Source organism: Chionomys nivalis, chromosome 9 (assembly GCF_950005125.1).
Source record: "Chionomys nivalis chromosome 9, mChiNiv1.1, whole genome shotgun sequence".
Lineage (NCBI taxonomy): Eukaryota > Metazoa > Chordata > Mammalia > Rodentia > Cricetidae > Chionomys > Chionomys nivalis.
In genome coordinates this window covers 11,345,375-11,370,256 of record NC_080094.1, presented here as the reverse complement: position 1 = coordinate 11,370,256, position 24,882 = coordinate 11,345,375, and the positions used below count along the sequence as shown (strand labels likewise).

At 49.8% G+C, this 24,882-nt stretch overlaps 1 protein-coding gene across 1 annotated transcript in view; it reads right to left on the bottom strand.

Moving 5' to 3' along the window:
- The window catches only part of Ptgis (prostaglandin I2 synthase), a 34,877-nt gene extending 22,526 nt beyond the window's left edge, over positions 1-12,351 (bottom strand). The window contains exons 1-2 of the mRNA XM_057781847.1: positions 12,148-12,351; positions 660-783 (exon numbers count right to left, since the gene is read on the bottom strand). Coding sequence (XP_057637830.1) covers positions 660-783; positions 12,148-12,224 — 201 coding nt within the window. The 5' untranslated portion in view covers positions 12,225-12,351. The remainder of the gene's footprint in view (positions 1-659; positions 784-12,147) is intronic.
- Between the last annotated feature and the right edge of the window lie 12,531 nt (positions 12,352-24,882).

Below are 24,882 nucleotides of genomic sequence, written 5' to 3'. Positions count from 1 at the left end.
GGGTGGTGAATGAGTAGAAGGATGCTGGGTGAATTCTGAGAGGTAGACAGAGGCTGGAGAGCAGTTAGAGCACTGGCTGGATTCCAGAGGACCTGAGTTCAGCTCTAGTACAACCATCTGTAACTCCTGCTCCAGGAGATCTTACACTTTCCTCTGGCCTTTGTAGTCACCCAAACAGATGTTATACACACACACGCACACACACACACACAGAGAGAGAGAGAGAAAGAGAGATACATAAATAAAAATTAATCTTAAAAACAATAGACTAGATAAATGATAGATAGACAGACAGACAGGCAGGCAGGCAGGTAGATAGATGAGAGCTGATAGACAAATTTGGTGAGTATACAGAAAATGAATAATGGATGGGGGGAGTGTAATATTTAATCTTAATTCCCAACCTGATTGTATTGAGAAGCACCTTAAACACGGAAGCCCACCCCTGGGTGTGCCCGTGAGAGCAGTTCTAGACACCCTAGAGCCCAGCACTCTGCTGATGACTGATACATGGTATGCACAGTTGGACAGACGGACGGACAGTCAGCCCCACCCCTGCGGGTGACAAATGCATGGGTCAGTGTGTGGGTGGATGTTGAAGGAGTCAGTGACCCCAGTGATGAACCAGCCACTCACCCCTTCCCCCTAGAGACACTTACAGTAAATATGTCGCCATGTTTCTCCTTCATCCTGGTGAGGAAGCTGGCAGCATCTCTCCCAAACTCCAAGGCATGGCCCAGCCAGGGAATGCTGCCCAGGTCCAAGGGAGGCTCGCCGGGTCGCCTGCAGAAACCACAGCACTTAGTCCCGTGTGATAAAGTAAGGGAACAGAGAGTAGAGGCCATGGAGAAGTCACAGGAGGTGCTCAACAGACAGCTGGAGGTTTTCCAGCAGGAAGAACAGCAAGAGCAGAGGTCCTGGGGTTGTACGATGGACTCAGAGAACAGTGTGCGAGCAGGTGTGGCTGAGCCTAAAGAATAAGGACAAGGGTGTGTAGCTGTAGCCAGAGTTAGAGAGACTCCGGGTGAGGCCCTATGGTCTCGTGGGTAGTCGGACTGTGGCTTAGTCTCCGAGTGAGGTGGGGTTCCTGGGAGGGTGGGTGCTGAGGACGACCAGTGCCAGGAAGTTCTGGAGACCCATTGGCCTCTGGGTAGAGAAGGGGCTCAAAGGTGCCGGTGGAGGCTGGGGGCCAGGCATAGGCAGCTCCCCGTGGGAGGAAGCTTCCAGCACCCAGCAGAAAAGCAGAGTTCTCTGAGCCAGTCTGGGCTTGGGTCATCTCACGCTCCCTCTGCTGCCCACAGGAAGAGAGTAGTGCGAGTGACTGATGGGCAGGACGCAGGCTCCGCTCTGCTCAGTGGTTCCAAACCTGAGAGCCCTCCACGGCAAGAGCCAGGCCACGGCCTGGGGGAGGCCAGGCTGTCTCCTTCCCACAAAGGCCTTATTTTGTACCCACTCTCTAGCGGCTGCAGGGCTTTTTTAAAGTTAAAAGAAAAATAAGAGTTTGCGAGGATATGAAGAAACTGTAACATGCTGGGCGGTGATGGTGCGCACCTTTAATCCCAGCACCTGGGAGGCAGGTGCAGGCGGATCTCTGTGAGTTCGAGGCCAGCCTGGTCTACAGAGTGAGTTCCAGGACAGCCAAAAGCTACACAGAGAAACCCCGTGTTGAAAAAACAAACAAATGAATGAATAAATAAATAAACAAGTAAATAAGAAACTGGAATACGCGATGTCCACGGATGCAGCTACTTTAGAAACCAGGCTGGCAGTTCCTTAACCTTTATGCATGCTACACAACGAAGCAATCTATCCCCGAGAAATAGAAACATGCTCACAGGTAAGCAGGCATGCTGTTGCCGATGGCAGCATTGCTCATAACAGCCACGGAGCAGAAACAGCTTTGCGTGAGATCAACTGCACGTGGCGTGTCCGTGCTACAGAATACCATTCAGCCTCGAAGAAAGAACGAAGCAGTGCTGAGCCTTACAGGCACGGGGCTAAGTGGAAGCCAGACCCAGAGTTGGGAAATCCACTGGGCTAGGCATAGATTAGAGGGTGTCTGGGGAACGAGCATGGAGAATGGCTGCCGACAGATTCAAGGTTTCGGTTCAGCAAGAAAATGTTCTGGAATAAGGGGTGACGGCCGTCCAGCTTCATGGCGATACTAAAACCCTGAGTTACAGTTTTAAGCGTTGAATTTTATTATATGTGAGTTGCATCTCATTGAATAAAAAGTTCAGAACAATGACCAGGACAGTAGAAGCCTGGACGGAAGAAGAAGGTGATGGAGGAGGGTGTCCCCACGGCCAGAGGGTGAAAAGACTGTGGGAAAAGGGGAAAGAAGCTGCAGGGAGAGGAAATGGTGAGTGCAAAGGCCCTGGGGTGGAAGCGTGCGGGATGGGGCTTTCTAGAGTGGTGTGGCCCAAGTAGACAATGTACAGGCGTTAGGTAAATAAGGGTGTTAGAGATGACTTTGAAGACCTTGAGGGCCTGAAGGTCAGGAGAGAGTCTGGCTTCTACACCACATATATTGAGGATCCTGCGGAGTGGTTGAAGCAGGAATTTCTCGGTGACCTGTTTTTTATATAGGGTAGCAGTAAGGTGGGGCAAGAGGAAGGAGGACAGGGCCAGGGATTCGGTGACTGTCCAAGGGGAAAGGCGTGGCATCGGTTTCCTCACTTTGGTTCACATCCAACAATTCAGGGGAGCACAGGCTTTCCCCAACCTTTCTCCCTCTGCTTCCTGCATCTCCATTGGGTTGTCCCTAGAGAGTGGGGACCAGAGGCAGGCGGGACAAGATGGCCAAGGCTGGAGAAGACCGCAGTATACCAGGAGACAATGTTGGGGGCCTCAGGAAGGGCCTCACTCTTCAGTACCTCACCCCCCCCCCACCAGACTTCTTCTGAATCATTGGCAAACTCAGCCTCTCTGCGCTCAGAGAAGCCCAACAAAGCCAGCATGTCTCCGCTGCTAGGGGCTCCAGGGGCTGCAGGGGCCTTCTGCCTTCCCAATCCCTTTGTAGCCCTGGGCTAGAGGGCTCTTCTGTCATGCCGGGGCCCAGTAGCTAGTGTGCACCTGCCCCTACCAACCCAGGCCCAAGTCTGGGATCAAGACCCAGAAAAGTGGGTTGTGCAAGGGTGGCCAGATGGCCAGTGGTTACCACCCAGACTTGGACGCCGGTCTTCCTGGGCTCAAATCCAGCTGGACTTCCAGCTAGTTTATAACTTAGCTGCTCTCTGCCTCCGTTTCCTGGTCTATAAAATGGGAAGAGTTGCGTTATGAACAGTGTCCATCCAACAAGAGTAAAAAGAATGTCTAGGAGATCCCCTGACACCTGGCAGCCAGGAGCAACTGGGAGAAAGACCCAGAAGCTTCCCAGGTGTCCTTTACTGAGCTACAGCTCCATGGGAGCTGCCACTCAGAACATCAGTGTTTGCCTTCCTGGGTAGTTGCAGTTGGTGTTTAGAGCCCATAACTCGGTGGCTCCTCCCCTGACTCATTGGCTCCTCCCATAACCCCGTGACTCCTCCCCTGATACTCGGTAGACCGCAGGCTCTACTTTTATGGTGAAGAAAACAGGCATGGGGAGACTGAGGCCCTTGCCTGGAGGTTCCCCATGGGAGTGCTGGGTTTCCAGTGGTAACCCCCTAGTGAGCATTTGTACCCCCACTTTACAGATGAGGAAACAGTCACCTGTGATTGTCCCTAGGCCATCTTCGGGGCTGGAGGGGCCTCTTCCTCCAGGCTTGAACCAGGTGTTATTTCTGGCTATGCCCTTCTTCCCACAGAGAAACCCAAGAAGGCCCGGACAAAGGCAGGAAGCTGGAGCCTGGGCGCCCAGCCCCTCAGGCAGCCAGCGGCTCCCCTGCGCTGGACCCCAAGCCAATCCGAGCGCCGGCCACATTCCAGAGTGACTCAGCCTGTGGACAGCTGGGGCTAAGGAGGCTCTATTTCAGGGCCTGTGGTCTCCCAGGGCTAATTGACACTCTCACTCTTTTGAGGCTCTGCCAGGCCAGACATTGGGGGAGGGAAATACTTGAGGCTTGGCCCTCCTCTCCTGGGTTCCATGGTCAGATACCAAGACATCCCTGTGGCCTCTCCTAGAATGCTGATCCCACCAGGCAGGAGCCTCTAGACTCTGATGGGTCCTCACTAACGGACCCCAGAGCCACATCTGCCGCAGCCTTTGCAAACCAGGGAAGGGAGACTGTGGTAGCTGTCGATCCCTCTGAGGGAACCCCGACTTGAGGATGGTGTCTTCACTGGGTGGTATATTCCAAGACTCAAACTCTGGGAACTGCATGGAACCTGCTAGGTGCTTAAAGAACATACGTCACATGACCGCATTGTGCACATAGACTCAGCGAGCAGGCTCGCCTACCAGAGCTGCTGAGAGGATCAAGAAAGCAAGGCAGGTGAAGAAGCTGGCATGCAGGGTTCTGGAACGCCCAGCTCAGAGGCTGGCTTCATTGGCTGTGCATTGCTAGCAGGCTGCCCAACCTCTCTGTGCGAACTTGAGTAGTAGAGGAGGAGCCCTGGGAGGGTTTCTGGGAAATGGAGCAGGCTCAGTTCTCTGCAGGTTGGGGAGCTGAATTTCTCTCCAATTCCCTTAACCTACTTAGCCCGGCCTTCCTCCAGAAAGCACCCACAGGCCTCTGGGGATTCCTATTTTCACTAATACAGACTCTCCTAAAGCTATTCCATGTAGCTCCCCCCTCTGCCATTGCCTGTTAGAAAAAGCAGATGGCAGAGAGTGGGGCTGTGGCTCCATAGGTAGAAGGCTTGCCAAGCACGTGTGGATTCATCCTCAGCATGAGTAAACTGGGTGTGGTTGCAAACCCCGGGACCCCAGCACACGCGAAGTGAGGCAGGACGGTTGGGAGTTCAAGGTCATACTCAAGGCAAAGGCCAGCCTGAGGTATGGGAGCCTGTCTCAAAAAAAGGAAGGAAGGAAGGAAGGAAGGAAGGAAGGAAGGAAGGAAGGAAGGAAGGAAGGAAGGAAGAAGGAAGGAAGGAAAAAAAGAAGAAAGAAAAGGAGGGTTTTCAGATGTTAACCTCCACCAAAAAAAAAAAAAAGCCAAATATGACTGCTTTTTCAGCTCTAGGCTCGGTGAAAGACTGTCTCACAAAATAAGGAAGAGAGCAACTGAGGACAATACCTGTTATCTACCTCCGGCCTCCTCCACAGCACACACACAAACATGTGTACACACAAGGAGGGGCCAGCGAGATGGTCATTTAGGGTAGAGCCGTTTGCCGCCAAGCCTGGCTGCCCAAATTCACTGCCCAGAACCCACAAGTAGGAGTTAAGAAGCAGCTCCCCCAACTTGTCCTCTGACCTCCACATCCACACGTGTGCCACAGCCCACAGCCCCACACAATGCACGCACAAGCATAAACACATGTAGCCAAATCCTTAGAGACAGCATTGGTAGCAGCGCATGGCCTGCTCGGGGCAGATTCTTAGTTTGGACTTGGCTTTTGAGGCAGACAGAGTCCAGTTTCTCATTACATATGGCTCTCCACAGCACAGCAGAGGGTCCTTGACAGACAGACCAGCAGTGGGCTGGAGTAGCAACAGTAGGAGGCAGGGTCTGTGGTGAGGCTTAGGGGGAGCTGCAGCACCAAACCCAAGGAAGTGTGGCTGTGTTTTCCCAGTTCCACGTGAAGCTGGAGGACTAGATTTTTGTATATGAAGCCTTCCACCCACCCCCACTTGTTACCGGAAGGAACTAACCCCCTAGTAGGACCATTTAGTGACCTCTGTCTTACGCTTGTTAAAACGACATCCATTCCCACATAGAAACCTCGCCTCCTTCCCAGCCCAGGCCACGCCTTCCTCAATAACACCGAGGACTCCCTCTAATCCCTCGGTCAAGGACCCCCCACTCATGAGACTTCTCTCAACAGCCAGCCCACACTCCGCTGGGAAAGCGGCTAGGGACGAAGCACACACACGCCTCTGCAAGCTACCTCAGATTACCAGTGGGGAAACTTGAGTGGGTCTGTGGGCTGTGGCGCATGCATGGAGGTCAGAGGACAAGTTGGGGGAGTCGGTTCTTAACTTCCACTTGTAGGGTTCTGGGCAGTAAATTTGGGAGGCCAGGCTTGAGGGCAACTGACTCTGCCCTGACTGACCGTCTTCTCACTAAGGCCCAGAAAGCCGAAAGAACGTTGCTGGTAACTACTTGGCAAGTCACTAAGCTCAATGGGCCCACACAGGAGATTGCTAACTCCACCCCACACAGCCGTCTGTCATCTACACTGTCCCCAGAGAGAACAGTCATAGATGTTAAACAAGGCTTTAAAGTCTTGTCAACAGTCACAGAAATCTGCATCTGGACGGGGACACGCAAGCCAGTAAGACCAGTGTTTCACTAGGACAGGATCATGGAATTAAGACTCTCCATTCTTGATACATGGTCTAGAACATTTGGGAGTACAGCATCATAACATTTTTATGTAATATTTTAAAACGAACACGGGGAAAGGGGGTCTTGGATCACTCATCTCAGGCATAGCTGAATCCTCTGTGTGTACAAAGTTTATGACATTTAGCACGGTGTGGAGATCTGGGGACTCACATGGGACGTGAGAGAGCCAGTTCACTTCTGTCTTTCCTATGACTGAGCTTTGCTTCTTTAAACGTGAAAGAACACCACAAAACACGTGGGAACGTAAGGATCCTAGGAAAGAGATGGTTTTTGTGTTCCCTTGGTCCTCATTACTAATTTGGACTCCAGGACCAAGGAGAGTCTTAGGTGACAGGACCCGACTCACACCCTGCTAAATTATTGTAATTATGACCTGCTTCCTTAACGCTGTGTAGTAAGCCTTTTCTTCTGAAAACAATGCTCTTATTTAAAAACAAAATTGAGGGTTTGTTTTTTGGGGTGTTTTTTTGGAAATGCTGGAGGGCGGATAGTCACTCACTCACTGGCATAGTCTAATTTTGCTGGGACAAGCAGGAACTTGGGGAATTGAAGGATAGATTTGGCATGTACTTTCTGTGCGGCCTGTCAAACCTCAGTAGTGTGATGGGGTGGTAGAAGTCACCCCCAGGTTTGGTCAGGAGAAAGGAATGGGGCAGGGTGGAGGAGAGCCTTGCGTATTTCCACCCAAACTTTGGGTCCCGCCTATGTGCTGGTCTCCCAATGCTTGCCTATCTTTTCCTTCCATGGGATTGTTTGGTTCAGAGCCGTGGATCTTATCGTCTGGGATTTTTGAGTGGTCAGATCAGCGAAGCAACAGAGGGAAAAGGAAAGAAGTCGTTCCAGGGAATGAAAAAGGCCTGCAGCCCAGAGTCTCAATCAGGGCAGAACTCCAACAGGTTATAAGGCTTCCCTAAGCCTCTGTGTCCCCCTCTACAAAGAGGGTAACCAAAGCTGGAGAGATGGCTCAGTGGTTACAATCACTGGTGACTCTTTCAGAGGTCCCAGATTCCATTCCTGGCACCCACAATGAAGGGCTCATGGCCATCTATAACTCCAGTTCCAGAGGATCTGACATTGTCTTCTGAGAGCTACATGCATATGGTTTACAGACATACATTTAAGCCAAAAACTCACACACACACACACACACACACATATTTAATGGGAATAACCAGAGTGCTTTTGGGCAGGTGAGCAGGGTCCTACTGTCGGCCCCAGTGGCCAGGATCTCCCACACGCATGTCTTCCCAAGCCTTCTCAATTACTTTCCCAGGTGCCATGTGAGGAATGTTTTTGGTTTGTTTTTTTTCTATTAAAAAAAATGGCTAGGCCACCAAGGGCCAATATTCTATAAATCTCCCCCACCTTGTAAAATGTTTATGGACATCTTTTCATCTCCTCCCCTGGCTGAGGCCACATCATCCCCAGAACTCAGCGACTGGCGCAGCTGATCCACCCCACCAGTCCCTCATTTCCTTTGCGTAGATTCACTTAAAACCACAGGATGCTAAAAGACAGACTGAGAGACTGGACCCCAGCCATGGAGAAACACAGTCACGACGTGCGCTAAGACAGATAGCGCCCTTGCCCTGGCATGCCCGCTAGCCCGGTTTGGGTCACGGCACACACTTTTTACAAAAAAGAAACTCCCTTGCCTAGTTACTTTGACATTGTTGGTGTGTTCCTTTGTGCGGCATCAAGATTATTCTCTTCCGACGATTTTAAGGTTCATCCCGGATTTCAAATCCACCCGGATTCTTTCGCTGGGGGAGACAGATCCCATGGCCCATTGCTGGGGTCCACAGGGGCTGGGACAAACGAAACTCTTTCCGATCAGTAACAATACCAGAATGGAAAATTTTCCAGCAGTTCAGGGAAGGGCCCAGGAAAATATTACATGAATGGACTCTGTATTTTGATACAAAAATCGGGGCTTGATCTCTAAGGATTGGAATGTAAAATAATCAGGTCAAAAATATAAAAGAAAAAGAAAGGAAATAGATTCCTCCAGATGGGGGAACCAACTCCTCTGGCCAGAGCACAGGTTCCCATTCAACATTCTCTTCCTTTTCCACCAAAGGAGAGACTGAACAATGCAAGAGACCTCAAAACTCTACGTGCGATTTCCTATCTCCCCTTTCTGGGCGTGGGTCCCGTCTTTCCCTTTCCGACCAGTTCCCTCCGAGAGCCCAGGAGACTTCGGATTGGGTTTGGAGAAAGGAACAAGAGACATCCACTCCGTGTGGTCAGGTCCAACACTGTCTGGGACCACATGGTTCCAGGCAGCTGCTTTTCTGACTGGGTAAAAACACCACACACAGCTGCCAAGGTTTTAAATCAGGATTAACTATTTTAACAAGTTGGTTTCTCAATGACTTAAGTTCCTGTCAATGCCCGGCTAAAGAGACAGCTCGGTGGTTAAGAGCACTTGTTGCTCTGAAAGGACCCAGGTTCAGTTCCCAGCACCCACAGAATGGCTCACAGCCACCTGTAACTGTAGTTCCAGGGGATCTGGTGCCCCCTTCTGGCCTCTATAGGTACCAGGCACGTACATGGCATACAGGCATGCATGCGAGGAAAACACACAGACACATAAAATTAAAAAGAAAACCAACCCCTGCCAGTCCCAGGCCATGCCATGCTCAGGTGTGATAGAATGACACCAAGGTCACTTTTTCCAGCCCAGTTTCTTCCTAGGCTTCCTGAGAAATGGTGCCCCCTACAGGTGCTTCCCTTTTGCTCCATTTCCTTCATGGACTCCCAGCCCAGCAAGAGCCTGTACCTCGGAACCCAGGGGACATTAAAACATCTGGATGCTGTTGTTTGTCTTCCAGTATAATTTGTGGTAAGCTACAGGGACTCCCTCCTTGGATTGGGACAACAGAATTCCTTCCTCTGCTTCTTCAGTTTGCTGGTAACTTCTGCTGCTCTCTCCTAGTGCTAATCAGACTCAGATGCTCATTCGAAAAATTAAGAGGGCGACGGTCCACACTGAGCCCATGAACTACACAGATCCCACAAGAACGTGTGTTCAGTGTGGGTGGGCTCATTTCACCATAGAGCTGAGCCCATAGGAAACAAAGTAACCCTGTGGCTTGTTCCCATCTTGTCTGGTGACCTCATCAAGACAGAGGCAACAGTGTGACTTGGTTGCCGTCTTGACAGGTGACAACATCAAGATGGTGAAGACCATGAACCAAACACATGATATGAGCCAAGATGGCAGCACCCCTAAAATTTCCTGGTACCACTGAGTCCTCAGAGGGGATGTCATTGCACCCATAGAATTTCCTATACCACAGGCATTCGGTCCCAGGCCCCAATCCTTCTCTGGTTTTGGTTCTTCGCCTTGCTGGATGTCTGATGTGGTCGTGGAAATGGGAGCTCCAGAGAGATGCCAACACGGGCTCTATTGCCAGGGAGAAGGTCAACACATTTTATGTCAAACTAAGGAAGTGATACCAATTCACTGTCGGAGCCCATGTGGGTCCAACATAGATTCCCTATCCCGGCTGAAACAGAGTTGCGAGGAATAAAACCGACACAGCTTAAACGGTCATCCTGGAAAAGGCCAGCCTTCCTCTTTGACACACTGTTTTGTAGGATGTTCTTAACTGGTTTTCAGAGGGAACCTAGAGCTTTCCCAGCCATGTACTTCCAGCACCAGTAACACATCATCAGGAAATGATTGAGGTGGCCAGATCTGGGAGGCTCATGTGAATTTACAGGACGTGAGGGCTGTGTCTTGGAAATGGACAGACGGTTGGAACCAAAAGACAGATGGCCAGGTGCTAGAAAGCTGTTGCGAGCCTGGCTTGGGTCATGGTGCAGCCCTTTTGGAAAAAGAAATTGCCCTGCTGGGTTCCTTCTGCTTTTTTCCCATGGTTCTTTGTGCCGCACTAATCTTTGCTAACGCCCAGAGGCGTTAAAAACACAGATAAAGGAGCTTTCAAATTGTCAGACCACAAGAATCTGCACTTCTGGAAGGTTGCATCCCCCACCCCTACCGCAGGACACTGTCATCATCATCACCCACAGGCTGGGGACTTCCTGTTGGGAAAATGGCCAGAACCCGGATGTCCTCCCTTCCTAGATGTCCTACCTGCCCCAAGGCATAGCACAGGTCACACACTCCTGCAGGCAAACCAGAGCACCATACATGAGATGCAAAAAGCTATAGAAACAGGATCAGCGAGATGGCTCAGTGGGTAAAGGTGGTTTCCACCAAGTCTACTGACCTGAGTTGGATCTCCAGGACCCGCACGGTGAGAGAATTGTTGCCTGCAACTTATCCTCTGTCCTCCACATGTGTGTTGTGGTATGCGTGCTCATGCACATGCACACACACATACACACACACAAACACACACGCACGCACACACACAAATAAATAAGTAAGTAAAAGTAATTTGTTTAAAAAGAAAGCTCTCACAACAACCAAAAAGTCCACAGACAAAAACATGGACAGAAAGGCTAAAGAGGCGCACAGGTGACGGGGACGGAAGCATGAACAGATGTCTAACATCTGGTGTAAGGAAAGAAACTCTGGAAGCTGAAACCACAGACAGATCTGGTGCAGACCGAGCTGGCAGCTGAGGACATCCAGCTATTCCTTACAGAAACGGCTTTTGAATTTTCCTTCTCTCCTTTTGGGGCAGATAGGCAAACACATAGTTTAAATTTCACCTGGAAAAGTGCCTGGAATGAGCTGACTGTTGGAAATCTCGACTCACACACTGTCTGCAATGTGAGGTTCTCAGTGTTTCTGGGATTTTAAGGCGCTGCGATGTAAACACGGGAGAGCTGCCCTGTGACACCAGAGCTGTAGCCGCGGAGGGAGCAATTGCTGAACCAGCTGAGGATGCCGGGTGGGACTACTCCAGGCGACCCTGGCAGCTGATTGAGAAGGCTGATGGACTCCCACAGTCTGAAACTCAGCGACCAGCCATGGACCAGGGCTGGCTTTTAAACAAACATCCCACAAGAATGTCGGATGTGAGCCCCGAGCTGCTGCAGCAGTAGCCGAAGGAAGTAGATAACACTTGCCACTTCTCCCTAACCTCCAAACTGGTCTGAAATAGTGTGTATGTGGCTGGGCTTTGTTTGTTTTTGTTTTTGATTTTTGCGTTTTTTTTTTCTTTTTCTTTTCTTTAAAAAAAAAAAAAAACTGGAAAGTTCCTCCCAAACTGAGCAACAGGAAAGGCCTGGAGAAAGGAGAGTCAGGACGAGGAGGGCCCTTGGTTTAAGTCAAATGTATTCTGGTCCTGAGCGATTCAAATTAACTTTAAAATACCTTACACAAAGATTTACTGCCAGCTGAACTCCCCCGAATGAAGAGAAGTGGTTAGTTTTTCTCCAAAAGGCAGTGTCTCCAAGGGCACTAAACTTTAAGGACCTAGGATCTGTTCCGACCTTACCCAGTCTGCGGGACTGGAGGGCCTCAGTTTCTCCTCTGGTGAATATGCCGTGAATCATGGGACCGATTATCCATGAGTGGGGAGCCCTCAGGATCAGTGTGTCCCTAGCAGACCCTCGAGTCCAGCCTCAGCATTCCCACCCGGGTCGAGCTACAGTGGGTCTAGAGATAAGTGGGCGCGGGACACCGTGGAGGTTGCAGCGTGGGTAACGGCAACTCAGTTCCCGCCGCACACCTCCAACCCTCGGCCTCACCTGGCTTCTCTTCCCCACCCTGGCGGGTCCCGGGGACACTCACCGCGCGCGCCGGCGGCTCAGCAGCAACAGCAACAGCAGTAGCGCGGCCAGGAGGCCGAGCAGAGCGGCCCAGGACATGGCTCGAGGGTGTGCGGCTGCAGGGTGGCAACAGGTCACCGCCACCAACACCAGACCACAGGAGCCCCAGTCCAGCCAGCCCACTCTAAGGGCCGGGCTGGAAAACGTGGGATGGAGAGGGAGGAGCGGGAAGGGAGGGGTTGCCAGGACTGCTGCAGAGGGGAGGAGAGGGGATTCGGGAGGCGGGCTCCCGGTGGTGATGGGAGGGGGCAGAGAGGAGGAGACTGAATCAGAGCGACCAGGGGAGCCTTTCCTACACTTTCGTGCAAACCACACTTCCCAGCCCATCCCCCGCCCGCCCTGACCTGCGTTTCCGTGTGAGCTGGGGAACTGTCCACCTCACCGGGACTAGGGCCACTCAGGACCGCCCCAAACCTACAGTCCTGACTGTGGTGGGGATCACAGTAGGGCCTCAGGATCCTGTGGTCACATTACATTCGGGAGTCAGCCCCGCGCCGTTTTACTCTCTGTCTCCCTGTCCCGTCCCCCCCCCCCACCTCCCCGCCCCCTCCAGGGCTTGACTCCAAGCCTAGAGGGCAGCTTCTTTCAAAGACCAATAATCAGGGCTCTACTTACCTAAGAGCGACTGATGTGTCTGTCAAGAAAGGAAGATCACGGGCTGGAGAGATGGCCCAGTGGTTTGGGTTCAGTTCCCAGCACTCACATGGTGGCTCACGACCACCTGTGACTCTAGTTCTAGGGGATCTGATGCCCTTTTCTGACCTCCACAAACACCGGGCACACATGTGACAAACATATACATACAGACAAAACATTCACATACACGCTAAATAAAATGTTTTTAAAAAAGATCACAGACTTTCTCTCAAGTGCCATAAAAAGGGAACCCAGGTGGAGCTGGACCCTTCTTCCCACACTTACACCCCAGTCACACACTCCGGAGTCCTGGCATTTGTGCTCCCCCACCTGCCCCATACCTCATTTGCTCCTACCATCTCCCAAGGTGTTGCCCCACCTGGCCTTCTGGCTTCCATGCCCACAGTATCGGATCCCACCAGAGCTGAGCCTGCCTACCAGGCCCGTCATCCCCTAGCACTTAGAAGGTGGGGGTGGGAGGATCAGGAGTTCAATGCCAGCTTTGGCTTCATAGTGAGTGGGAGACCAGTCTGAGCTTCATAAAACCCAGTCACACACATGCACACAAATGCATGCACACACACACATGCATGTGTGCACATGCACAGAGCACACATACAACACACGTGCACGCACACATGTGCATACACCCATGCACACGCACAAGCACACACACAGAACACACACACACCCTACCAGAACCGCTGACGTACATGTCCAGAGCCCACCCTGGCTCCTTGTCACTCAGAGCACAGCCACAACCCTACATGGCCCCCCAGGAACAAGCGTATCTGCTGAGCCCACCCTCACTACCAGACCTTGTCCTCTGCTCTGGTCACACGGTTATTCTTGTCCCTGCCCCAGAGAACCAAGCTTCTTACCTGGCACTCAGGCCCGGTGGATCTATAAATGGTTTAGCCAAACCGGGGTAGACGTAATCCCTCTCATCACAGATTTGGCAATCTTAAATTGTATAGACACCCATGAGACAGAGACCAGAAGGTGAGGAGGGGATAGATCCAGCTGTGGAGTTTTGTCAGTCCTCCTCAGGAGGATAACGAGGGTCACAGGTTGACTCCATTACCTGGGCTGTCAGCACAGGGTCTGTTATATGTTCACAAGACAGCTGACAGCCCCCACAAACACTTTCTTCACCCATTTCCCCAGTCTGTCATCTGTTGGACCAGTGTGAACATGTCTGCGCTATGTCCCTATCAGAAAGCACTGCCAGGAGCTGAAAACTTTGAGGAAACAGCCAGCCCAGCGAGTGGGAAGGGTGCTTGCTTCTGCCCAAGCTCCCAGCTGCGGCTATGTTGGGAAGGGCTAGCACAAACCAGAACCAGCCCGCTCTTTGCTGATGTCTCTGTGGCCCAGGCTGGTTTGGCCTCTAACCCTGCATTATTTTGGTTTTAGTTTCCTCTCTTGTCTGGTACAGTTTCTGAACACATTGTTGCTTATTCACCCCTCATTGTAGGGTCTTTAGCTATGATCCTACAAGGAGGAGACAGGGGCAGGCATGGTCCTAAGCCTGAAGCCTACCTTCTTGACCAAAATTAAGCATCTGAGGAATCCGACCTAGTTGATCAGGCTGTTTACCTGGAATCTATTCTTACTTTTAAAAAGTGTGTGTATGTATGTTTCTGTTTGTGGGTATGTGTGTATGGGTGCAGTACCTGTGGAGGCCAGAAGAAGGCGTCAGATCCATAGGAGCCACCATGCATGGATGCTGGGAACTGAACTTGGGTCCTCTCAAGAGCTCTGTCTCAAAGCCCAGCCAAGCTCTTTCTTTGACAAGTTGTTCAGGGGAAGCTTCTCCCTGTTTTACTCTCTGAGATCACCTTTACGTTGGGTTTCCAGTAGTGACAAGTTGGCAGGCTAAACTTCTGATTTAGAGTCATTTCTGCTGCTGGGGTAAAACACTCTGACAAAACAAACAAACAAACAAAAGCACACTTAGAGGGAAAGGGGGCTTACTTCCATTTCCAGTTTGAGGCACAGTCCATTACGGTGGGGACCTCAAGACAGGAACTTAGAACAGCAGGTCACAACACACCCACAATCAAGAGCAGAGAAAAACAAAGGCATGCATGCTCACCAGCTTGTTTGAACCCAGCTCTATTCCTCCGCCTGTCTTAGGTAGGGTTCTATTGCTGTGAAGAGACGCCATGATGATGATTTTCTATTAGTCATTACATCATGGCAGGAAGCATGATGTCACACAGGCAGACAAGGTGCTGGAGAAGAGACAGAGAGTCTTACATCCGGATAGGCAGGCATTGAGAAGAGAGGGCAAGCCACTGGCACTGGCCTGAGCTTCCAAAATCTCAAAGCCCACCCCAGTGACTCGCTTTCCTCACAAGGCCACACCTACTCCAACAAGGTCACATGTCTGAATCCTTTAAAATAAGGCCACTTCCTTTAAGTCAATGGGGGCCATTTTCATTCAAACCACCACACCACTATTTTTTTCTCTGAGATAGGGTTTCTCTGTGTAGCTTTGGAGCCTGTTCTGGAACAAACTCTGTAGACCAGGCTGGTCTTGAACTCACAAAGATCCGCCTTCCTCTGCTTTCTGAGTGCTAGGATTAAAGGTGCGCACCACCACCGCCCGACAACCACGATACCATTCTTACATACTTTAGGATTCCCCTGCCTGGGAATGGGGCCTGGGTCTTCCCACACCAATTAGTTAAGGCAATCTCTCATAGACACAGCCACAGGCTAACCCAATATAGACGCCCCTCACTGGGTCTCTTCCCAGGTTGTATCAAATTGGCAAAGTAACCATCACACCCTGTAAATGATAAAAGTTTGTGTTTTAGGATTGTAGCCAAAGTATCAACAAATACAAAGTTCCAAAAAAGGACATCAAAACAACCAAAGAAGAAGGCTGAGGACTTCAGGCTTGCACTAGGGCTCCTTCCGTGATCAATGTTTCACCCTCTACGCTGTTAGAACAGTAGTATGCTTGGAATGCGAGTACTTGGGCACATCTAATTTAGCTGTGCTTATAAATGAAGATGACGGCCTTGCATGGTGGTGCATGCCCTTAATCTCAGCATCTGAAAGGCAGAAACAAGTGGATCTGAGTTGGAAACCAGCCCGCTGGTCTACAGAGAGTTCCAGGCCAGCCAAGGCTACACACACACACACACACACACACACACACACACACACACAAATGAAGACAATGGGTCAGCAAGATACACATGATGGAAGGAGAGAAGCAACTCCTAAAAGTGTTCTCTGACCTTCACACACACACACACACACAGAGCACACACACACCACAACACCACACACACACACACTTAAGTTTCTTACAACCATGTAAATCAATGGTTTTCAACCCGTGGGTCGAGATCCCTTTGGTCAAACAACCTTTTCACAGGGGTCACATATCAGATATTCTGCATCAGGTATTTACATTACAATTCACAACAGTAGCAAAACTATGATTATGAAGTAGCAACACAATATTTTTGTGATGGGGGTCACCACAGCATGAGGAACTGTATTAAAGGGTCACAGCAGCATTAGGAAGGTTGAGAATCACTGATGTAACTCCTCTGGAGTTCTAAATTCTTTACATTGCTAGAAGAGGGTATTATCCCAGAAATCTGAAGCCCTGGATGTTTTCGATTCTTTTTCTGTTGATGTGATAAAAATGCTCCAACAGAAACAGCTTAAGGGAGAAAGGGGTCGTTGTGGCTTACAGTTCAATAGTGCAGTCCATCACGGAGGTCACAACAAGAGCTCAAAGCATCTCTCCCACCATCAGGACAGTGATGAGCGCGTGCTGCCACTCAGTGCCCCTCTCCATTTACGTCCACTGTAGAGGCCAGGATCCTAGCCAGGGAATAGTGCCACCCACAGTGGGCGGGTCTTCCCGCTTCAGTTAATGCCAACTGTCCAGGGCTCATCAGCCAGGTGAGTCTATGTTCCGTCCGGTAGCCGGTCAGTTTTGGCCATCTCACCACGGCTGTGCCTTTATTACTCTTTAAGTCATTGGTTCTTCCTTTTCAAAAACTTGGCTCAGAATAAGAAAAGGTAAGACATGGGAAGCTGGAGAGATGGCTCAGTGGTTAGGAGCACTAAATGCTCTTCCAGAGGACCTGGGTTCAATTCCCAGAACTCACATGAGAGCTCACAACTGTCTGTAACTATAAGATCTGACACCTTCACACTACATACATGCAGGCAAAACACCAATGCAAATAAAATAAAAATAAATTATTAAAAAAAGAAAGAAAAGGTAAGACCAAGTAGAATTAGATATTTTGTTTTGTCTTATTTCATTGTTTTTTAAGACAAGGTTTCTATATATAGTCCTGGCTGTCCCAGAACTCACTCTGTAGATCAGGCTGACCTCAAACTCAGAGATTCATCTGCCTCTGCCTTCTGAGTGCTGGGATTAATAGTGTGCACCACCACCACCTGGCAGAGCTAGATTTATTATTATTATTATTATTATTATTATTATTATTATTACTATTACTATTACTAATATTATTATGTATATAGTGTTCTGTCTGCGTGTATCCCTGCAAGCCAGAAGAGGGCACCAGATCTCATTGCAGAAGGTTGTGAGTCACCCTTTGGTTGCTGGGAATTGAACTCAGGACCTCTGCAAGAGCAGCCAGTACTCTTAACCACCGAGTCATCTCTCCAGTCCCAGAATTATATCTTTCGAGCATAAGAACTCGGATATTTGGGCCAGCAAGTTGGCTTGGCTGCTAAAGGCACTGTGGTTAAGTTTGATGACCTGAGTTCAACCCCAGGATCCACTTAATGAAGGAAGGAGAGAAGCAACTGGTGTGAGCTATTCTCTGAGCTCTACATGAGTACGGCGGCACGAGTGTGCCAGCACGCACACTTCCCACGTGCACTCATAACCAATTAAATATAAATGAAAAAACGGTGACTTCTGATGTTATGTACCAAACTCTCTAGAATTTCACCTCACGGCTAAACTTAGTGAGTGACCCTCTTGACAGCTTCACAGATATTACTTGGCTAATTAACGTTTGTTGGCTCAGACTGCCACTCCAGACAGACGGCCTGGCAGGAAAAGTCTAAGGGTTTATTTGGTTTTGGTTTTCTGTTTTGTCTCTGAATCTTTTTTATGAGAATGTGTTCATGTGTTCATGCGCGGGCACACACATATGTGGAGGTCAGAGGACAATATTGTGTATATTCCTTCGACAACATCTACCTTGAATTTGAGACAGAGCCACTCACTTGCCTGGAACTTGTCATGTAGTCTCGGCTGCCTGCCTGGTGAACCCCTGTCTCTACTTCTCCAGATGGGATTATAAGCATGCCACTAAGTCCAGCTTGTTTTTAAAGGTTTAATTTTTATTTTTAATTATGAGTACATGTGTGTGAGAGAGTGTGAATTTTGCACACAAGTGCAGTACCCAAGATGGCCAGGAGAGAACTCTAGATCTCCTGGAGGTGTCATAGGCAGTTGTGAGCCACCCGAAGTATGCGCCTGGAACCTCTCTACAAAAGCATACATGCTCTTAACCACTAGGCTATCTCCCACTTACACACACGTACATACACACCTCATACACACAAAAATAAAAATGTGTAATAAAAAGACTCTTAACAAACATATACATCTATTATCATTTCTTATTCATGTGCTTGTGTCTTTTTTTTTGTTTGTTTGTTTGTTTGTTTTTGTTTTTCGAGACAGGGTTTCTCTGTGGTTTTGGAGCCTGTCCTGGAACTAGCTCTTGTAGACCAGGCTGGTCTCGAACTCACAGAGATCTGCCTGCCTCTGCCTCCCAAGTGCTGGGATTAAAGGCATGCGCCACCACCGCCCGGCTTGTGCTTGTGTCTTTGCACGTGAGTGCAGTGCCCACAGAGGCCAGAAGAGGGCGTCGGATCCTCTGGAGCTGGAGTTTAGGGAGCTGTGAGGGTCCCATGTGGGTACTAGGAACCCAACTTGGGTCACCTGCAAGAGCCACAGTCTCTCTTAACCACTAAGCAATATCTTTTGCGCAACATTCTTTTCTCTTAAACGACAGCATACATATGCATCTCAGAGGATAGCTTGCAGGAGCTGGTTCTCCCCTTCAACCACGTGGGTCCCTGGAATTGAACTCAGGTCTTCATCATTAGGGACAAGTGCCTTAACCTGAGGAGCCATTTTGCCAGCCCAAACCCCCTGTGATCTTACATGTAATCTCTTCTAAAATCTTCTATTTAACTAACAATTGCAATCCTGAAAGTAAGCCCCAGCAATAACACAATAAAAACGTTGAGGAACATCACTTAGAGGGACTTGATCTCATCTTCATAATTATGCATCAAACTGTTTATATATCTCAGCAAGCTCATGCGTGGCAGCCTCCACGTATCAAGAAAATGTCATAATGCAATTGCATTTGGATTCCTCCAATGTATTTCAAATAATGTATTTTGATTAACATAAAATATATTTGTATCCTCTTGATTTTTTGTGTCCCTTGGTTACTCAGTAAGAAAATCAATGTAAATTTAATTTCTTTTTCAGAATCTAGTTTAGAAAAAGCTTCTTATCATGATCTTTATAACCAATACAAAAATTTCATCTTGCGGGTGGCACAGCTCAGCTGGTAAACACGCTTGCTATCAGCCTAAGGCTTGGAGTTCAGTCCCTGGAACCTACGTGGTGGGAGCAGAGAACTGACCCCCACATTGTCTTCTACATGGTGGAAGCAGAGAACTGACCCCCACATTGTCCTCTGACCTCTTCATGTCCTCAGGGGCATGTGAGTTCCCCAATATAACATAAATGATTTTAAAATGATGTTCAAATTAAAATTCAAATAGACAGGTTTGCTGGGAAGTTTGGCTTTCTGGATCTTTATGCAACATCAGTGGTACCCCAAACTAAGCAACATTGCCACCCGCACCTCCAACAATTGATGCGGTGAGGTGCCCAAACCATCTCCCTTCCTCAAATGCAGAAATAAAGTTTAAAACAGAATTGGAGCTGGGTGCGTTGGCGCACACCCTTAATCCCGGCACTCAGGAGGCAGAGGCAGGCGAATCTCTGAGTTTGTGGCCAGCCTGGTCTACATGAGAGTTCCAGGGCAGCCAGGGCTACACAGTGACACTCTGTCTCTCCAAGGTGGGGAGCAGGGATAAGATTAAACAAAGTAAAGAAAGAAATAACTCCTAGTCTGGACAGACAGATGCCACTTTGGGCACTGTGGATGAGAAAACCCAGATGGACAAGCCAGGCCGGTGCACTAAAGGTGCCAGCTGAGCCCACAGATGTCCTCACAGACCAAGTAAAGCAACTTGCAAACAAAAGCTGAGCTCCCTTGTCATGTAGCCAAGCGACTCTTCGGTCCAGGCCTCAGTGACAGGCGTCTCCAAGGCCCCTGGCTTGTCTCAAAACATCTTTACAGAACAGTGCCAAGACAAAACAAAACCAGGTCCTGACCCCAGGCATTTACCAGGGACATTCCAGATCGTAACAGCAATCAGTGTGCTTCCAAAATAAGACCACAGCAGTATCCAAAGTTCTGTCCTCTGTCACCGGTGCAGCACCCATGCAGCGCCCATGCAGCACCCATGCAGTTGAACTCTTACTTAGCCACCCTCCTCTGTGTGGAGAAGCAAAACTGTTACCAGACATTGAGGTCTGCTGCCTCAGCTTCCCCATGTTCTAGCAGAAATCAGGAAACAAAAGGATTTAAGAAGTTAATTTCTCTCCATTGTGCCCAGGGCATTCTTATAATCTACAGAAGCCCATAAGACAAAGGCCAGAGGGGCTGGAGAGATGGCTCAGAGGTTAAGAGCATTGCCTGCTCTTCCAAAGGTCCAGAGTTCAATTCCCAGCAACCACATGGTGGTTCACAGCCATCTGTAGAGGGGTCTGGTGCCCTCTTCTGGCCTGCAGGCATACACACAGACAGAATATTGTATACTTAATAAATAAATATTTAAAAAAAAAAAAAAAAAGGCCAGAAGCTGTGTAGACTTAGCTGTGACCCTGTACTGACTGGTTTTGTGTGACAACTTGACACAAGCTAGAGTCATCAGAGAGGAAGGAGCCACAGTTGAGGAAATGTCTCCATGAGATCCAGTTACAAGGCATTTTCTCAATTAGTGATCAATGGCGTACCAGCCATTGTGGGTGGTTCTATCCTGGGCTGTTGGTCCTGGGTTCTATAAGAAAGCAGGCTGAGCAAGCCAGCAAGCAACTCCCCTCTATGCCTCTATGGCCTCTGCATTAGCTCCTGCCTCCAGGTTCCTGCCATGTGTGAGTTCCTGTCCTAACTTTCTTCAGTGATGAACAGCAACGTGGAAGTGAAAGCGGAATAAACCCTTTCCTCCCCAACTCGCCCGTCGGTCATGATGCAGCGGGTGCTTTGTCGCAGCAGTGGAAGCCCTAACGACGACGGCGACACTGTCAGGCTGGTCCTTGCGTCTATGGGATTCGCCCAGCTTCGCTTCGTGGAGATGCTTGGCGGCATGGAGAGCCTGTGGCACTTTACAAATTTCCCTGTTAGAACCTCACACTGCCCCAGGGCCTTTGCCAGCTACCCCCCACCTCCAGAAATTCTCATTGAGAGACTTTCATAGCTCTCCCCTATGCTCGTGTCCCCGTGTCTCTGCACAACTGTCCCTTCCGCCTGGTTCATTCTGTTGCTGTGACGAAAAGAAAAGAACATCCCTAAGAAACCTTTAGCAGAGCCGGGTGGTGGTGGCGCACGCCTTTAATCCCAGCACTTGGGAGGCAGAGGCAGGCGGATCTCTGTGAGTTCGAGACCAGCCTGGTCTACAGAGCTAGTTCCAGGATAGGCTCCAAAACCAAAACCACAGAGAAACCCTGTCTCGAAAACCCCAAAAAAAAAAAAAAAAAAGAAACCTTTAGCAGGCAGATCTCTGTGAGTTCGAGTTCAACCTGGTCTATATAGAAAGTTCCAGTATAGACAGGGATACACAGTGAGATCCTGTCTCAAAACAAAAACCAAAAATCACCCTGACAAAAGTCAGTCAGAGAGAAGGGGTCTTTTTCAGCTCACAACTCCATTACAGCAGGAAGTCGGGGCAGGAGGTGAGGCTGCTCACTACATCCAAAGTCAAGGGCAGAGAGAAAGGAATGTATTTGAGCTCAGCTTCCTCCACTCACACAGTTCAAGACCCATAGGTGAGGAATGATGCCTACTGATTTCAAGGTGGCTCTTTAATTAAGGTCATAAAGGCACCTCCCACCCCCGGCAGGCACAGGCCAGCCTGATCTAGACAGTCCTTCACCGAGACGTTCTTCCTGGTTGGTTCTAGATGGTGTCAAGTTAAAAGCAGCCGTCTCAGTTTTTTTAATCTGCCACTGCTACTCTGTACTTCCTTTGCCTTCCACGTGGCTGCTTCTGGGGGTCTCTTCCACAAACTCGGACATATTAGGGACTCGCTTGCCTGCCGGCCTCATGTTGGCCTCCAAGACAGCTGCACAGATCTTAAGTGAGCTCAAGAGATTCAGAACAGCAAGAGATGTTTCCCAGAACCTCTTGTTTATGTATGTTGCCCAGCTGCGGAGAATGGAAAGAGAACCTCATGAGATTGCGGTTGAAGGACAGACACCCAGAGTCCCTGACAGAGAGTGAGCACCCATGCCAGTCAATCACAGTACATCAATCATAACACCGCTTATTCCAGTTGAGCTGCTCGGTGTCTGACTAGGGTTTCAGTTTTCTTATCTGAGCAATGGGACATGCCTGTCCTTCTTCCCAAATCTCTGTGGACTAGAGGACAAAGTATGATATCCGCCAGTCCAAGGCTAGGTTCAATAAATGTTAGGTCTTCTTGCAGCAGAGACTTGGCCTGAATCCCTCCAAGAGCCCTCTTCCCTCTCACCCCAGAGAGAGAGCCCCCGCTCATGCACCAGGGGAGTGGATATGTGGTTCCAATGAGAATGGCTCCCACAGGCTCCCACATTTGAACTCTTGGTCCCCAGTTGGTGGAACTGTTTGGGAAGGATTAGGAGGTGTGTCCTTATTGGAGGAGGTGTGTCACTGGCATAGAGGGGCTTTGAGGTTTAAAAGTTTAATCCACTCTCAGTTTCTCTCTCTCTCTCTCTCTCTCTCTCTCTCTCTCTCTTTCTCTCTCTCTCTCTCTGTCTCCTGCTCCTGAATCAGGTGTGAGTGCTCAGCTACCTCTCTGGCTCCTCTGGCTCCTGCCTGCTGCCATGCTCCCTACCATGGTGGCCATGGACTCTACCCCTCTGGAATGAGTCCCCAATTTAAATGCTCTCTTTTATAAGTTGCCTTGGTTACGGGGTTTCATCATGACAATAGAGTAAGAAAGCGGGTGTGTGTTTACTTTTGTCCCCTTCACAAGTGGAACTGATGAGCTGGGGCCCCGTTTGATCCTTCCCAGGAAGTATTGAAACCCCTCATTGCGGGACCTTAGTCCAGAGGTTGGATCCTTCTGGATGCCTCTTGGGACTGCTGGGAACTAAACTGTCTTCCCTCTTCTCTGCTTCCTCTTCTTTGGGGGTGGCTGGGTGGGGATGGGGCAAGGTGGGCAGCCAGTGCCCTGAAATTGTGGAGTCATCAGTCCTGGAGTGCCTGTCTCTAGACTTTAGCTCAGTGTATCACAATAAGATAGCAGATCACTCAGTCACCAAGCATGTCTGAGTGACCTTTCCCTGACAACAGGGCTCATGGAGCCATAGGGAACGGCTAGGGGTGCTCACCTGGAGAGCCCAGAGCCACTGCCTGGCCAGTTGCCTCATTCGGAGGGTTGTTTTGTTTTTTGGTTTCTTGAGACAGGTTTCTCTGTATAGCCTTGGCTATCCTGGAACTTGCGTTGTTGACCAGGCTGGTCTCAAACTCACAGAGATCCCTGGGCTCCGGAGTGCTGGGATTAACGGCGTGTGTTGCCGCCACTGCTGCCACCACCACCGACCCGCTGGTCGCCTCATTTTTACCATACCAAGGACTGTGGTACACCTCCCATAAGAGGATCTAGAAACTCCTCAGGTTCCAGTTGTGGAAACTTGGAAGGGCACACCAGTGTGCACGGTGGCACATGCCTGTAATCCCAGCGCTTCAGAGGATGGGGATTCTGAAGTCGTTGTGGGTTTGGGCTAACCTGCACGACTTAAGAGTCTGTCTCAGGACTGAGGAGATGACTCGTCAGTTAAAAGCCTTTATTGTTTTTGAAAGGGACTTGGGTTCCATTCCCCATACCCATTACTGCTCACAACCATCTCCAACTCTAGTTCCTGGGGATCCAGTACCCTCTTCTGGCCTCCATGGGCACCAGGAATGCACTTGGTGCACATGCATGTGTGCAGGCAAAACACCACCACATACAAAATAAGATAAAAATGTTAAAACACTCAGAAAACCAAACCCTTCAAGCTTCTCAAAATTCACCCCGTACCCCTCACCCCTACTCCTTCACCCCAAATCTTTCACTCCCATACCCCTACTCCCTCACCCCAAGCCTTTCACCCCCACACCCCTCACCCCTACTTCCTCACCCCAAGCCTTTCACCCCCACACCCCTCACCCCTAGTTCCTCACCCCAAGCCTTTCACTCCCACATCCCTCACCCCATCCCTTCACTCTACACCCCTGAACACCCATACCCCTCACCCCCCACCCTCTCACATCCACACTCCTGAACACACACACTCCTTACCTATACCTCTTACCCCACTGAGGGTTAGTTAAAAGGATTTGCTGAGGGCCTGAGGAATGGACTGGGCTAGTGTTGCCTCAAACAGGAAGAAGAATGATGCTGCCCAGAAGGTGACCCCAGGTCTCAGCTGCCCTAAGGTGTGTGACTGGAACTGGAACAGAAGGGGATTTCAGCAAAGTTCTAAGCCTGGCACGGGGCAAGTGGGGCTGCTCGGTGCCACGAAGCCTGAAGACCCAAGTCCAGTCCTCAGAACTCACGTGGTGGAAGGCGAGGATTGGCTTCTACACATTCCCTGACGGTGACCATGGCGTGCGCACACAAACACACAATAAATAAATGAAATATGATAATTTAAAAATAAAGCCTGCCAACCCTGGAGTGGAAGCCCCCCCCTCTGGGGACTGAG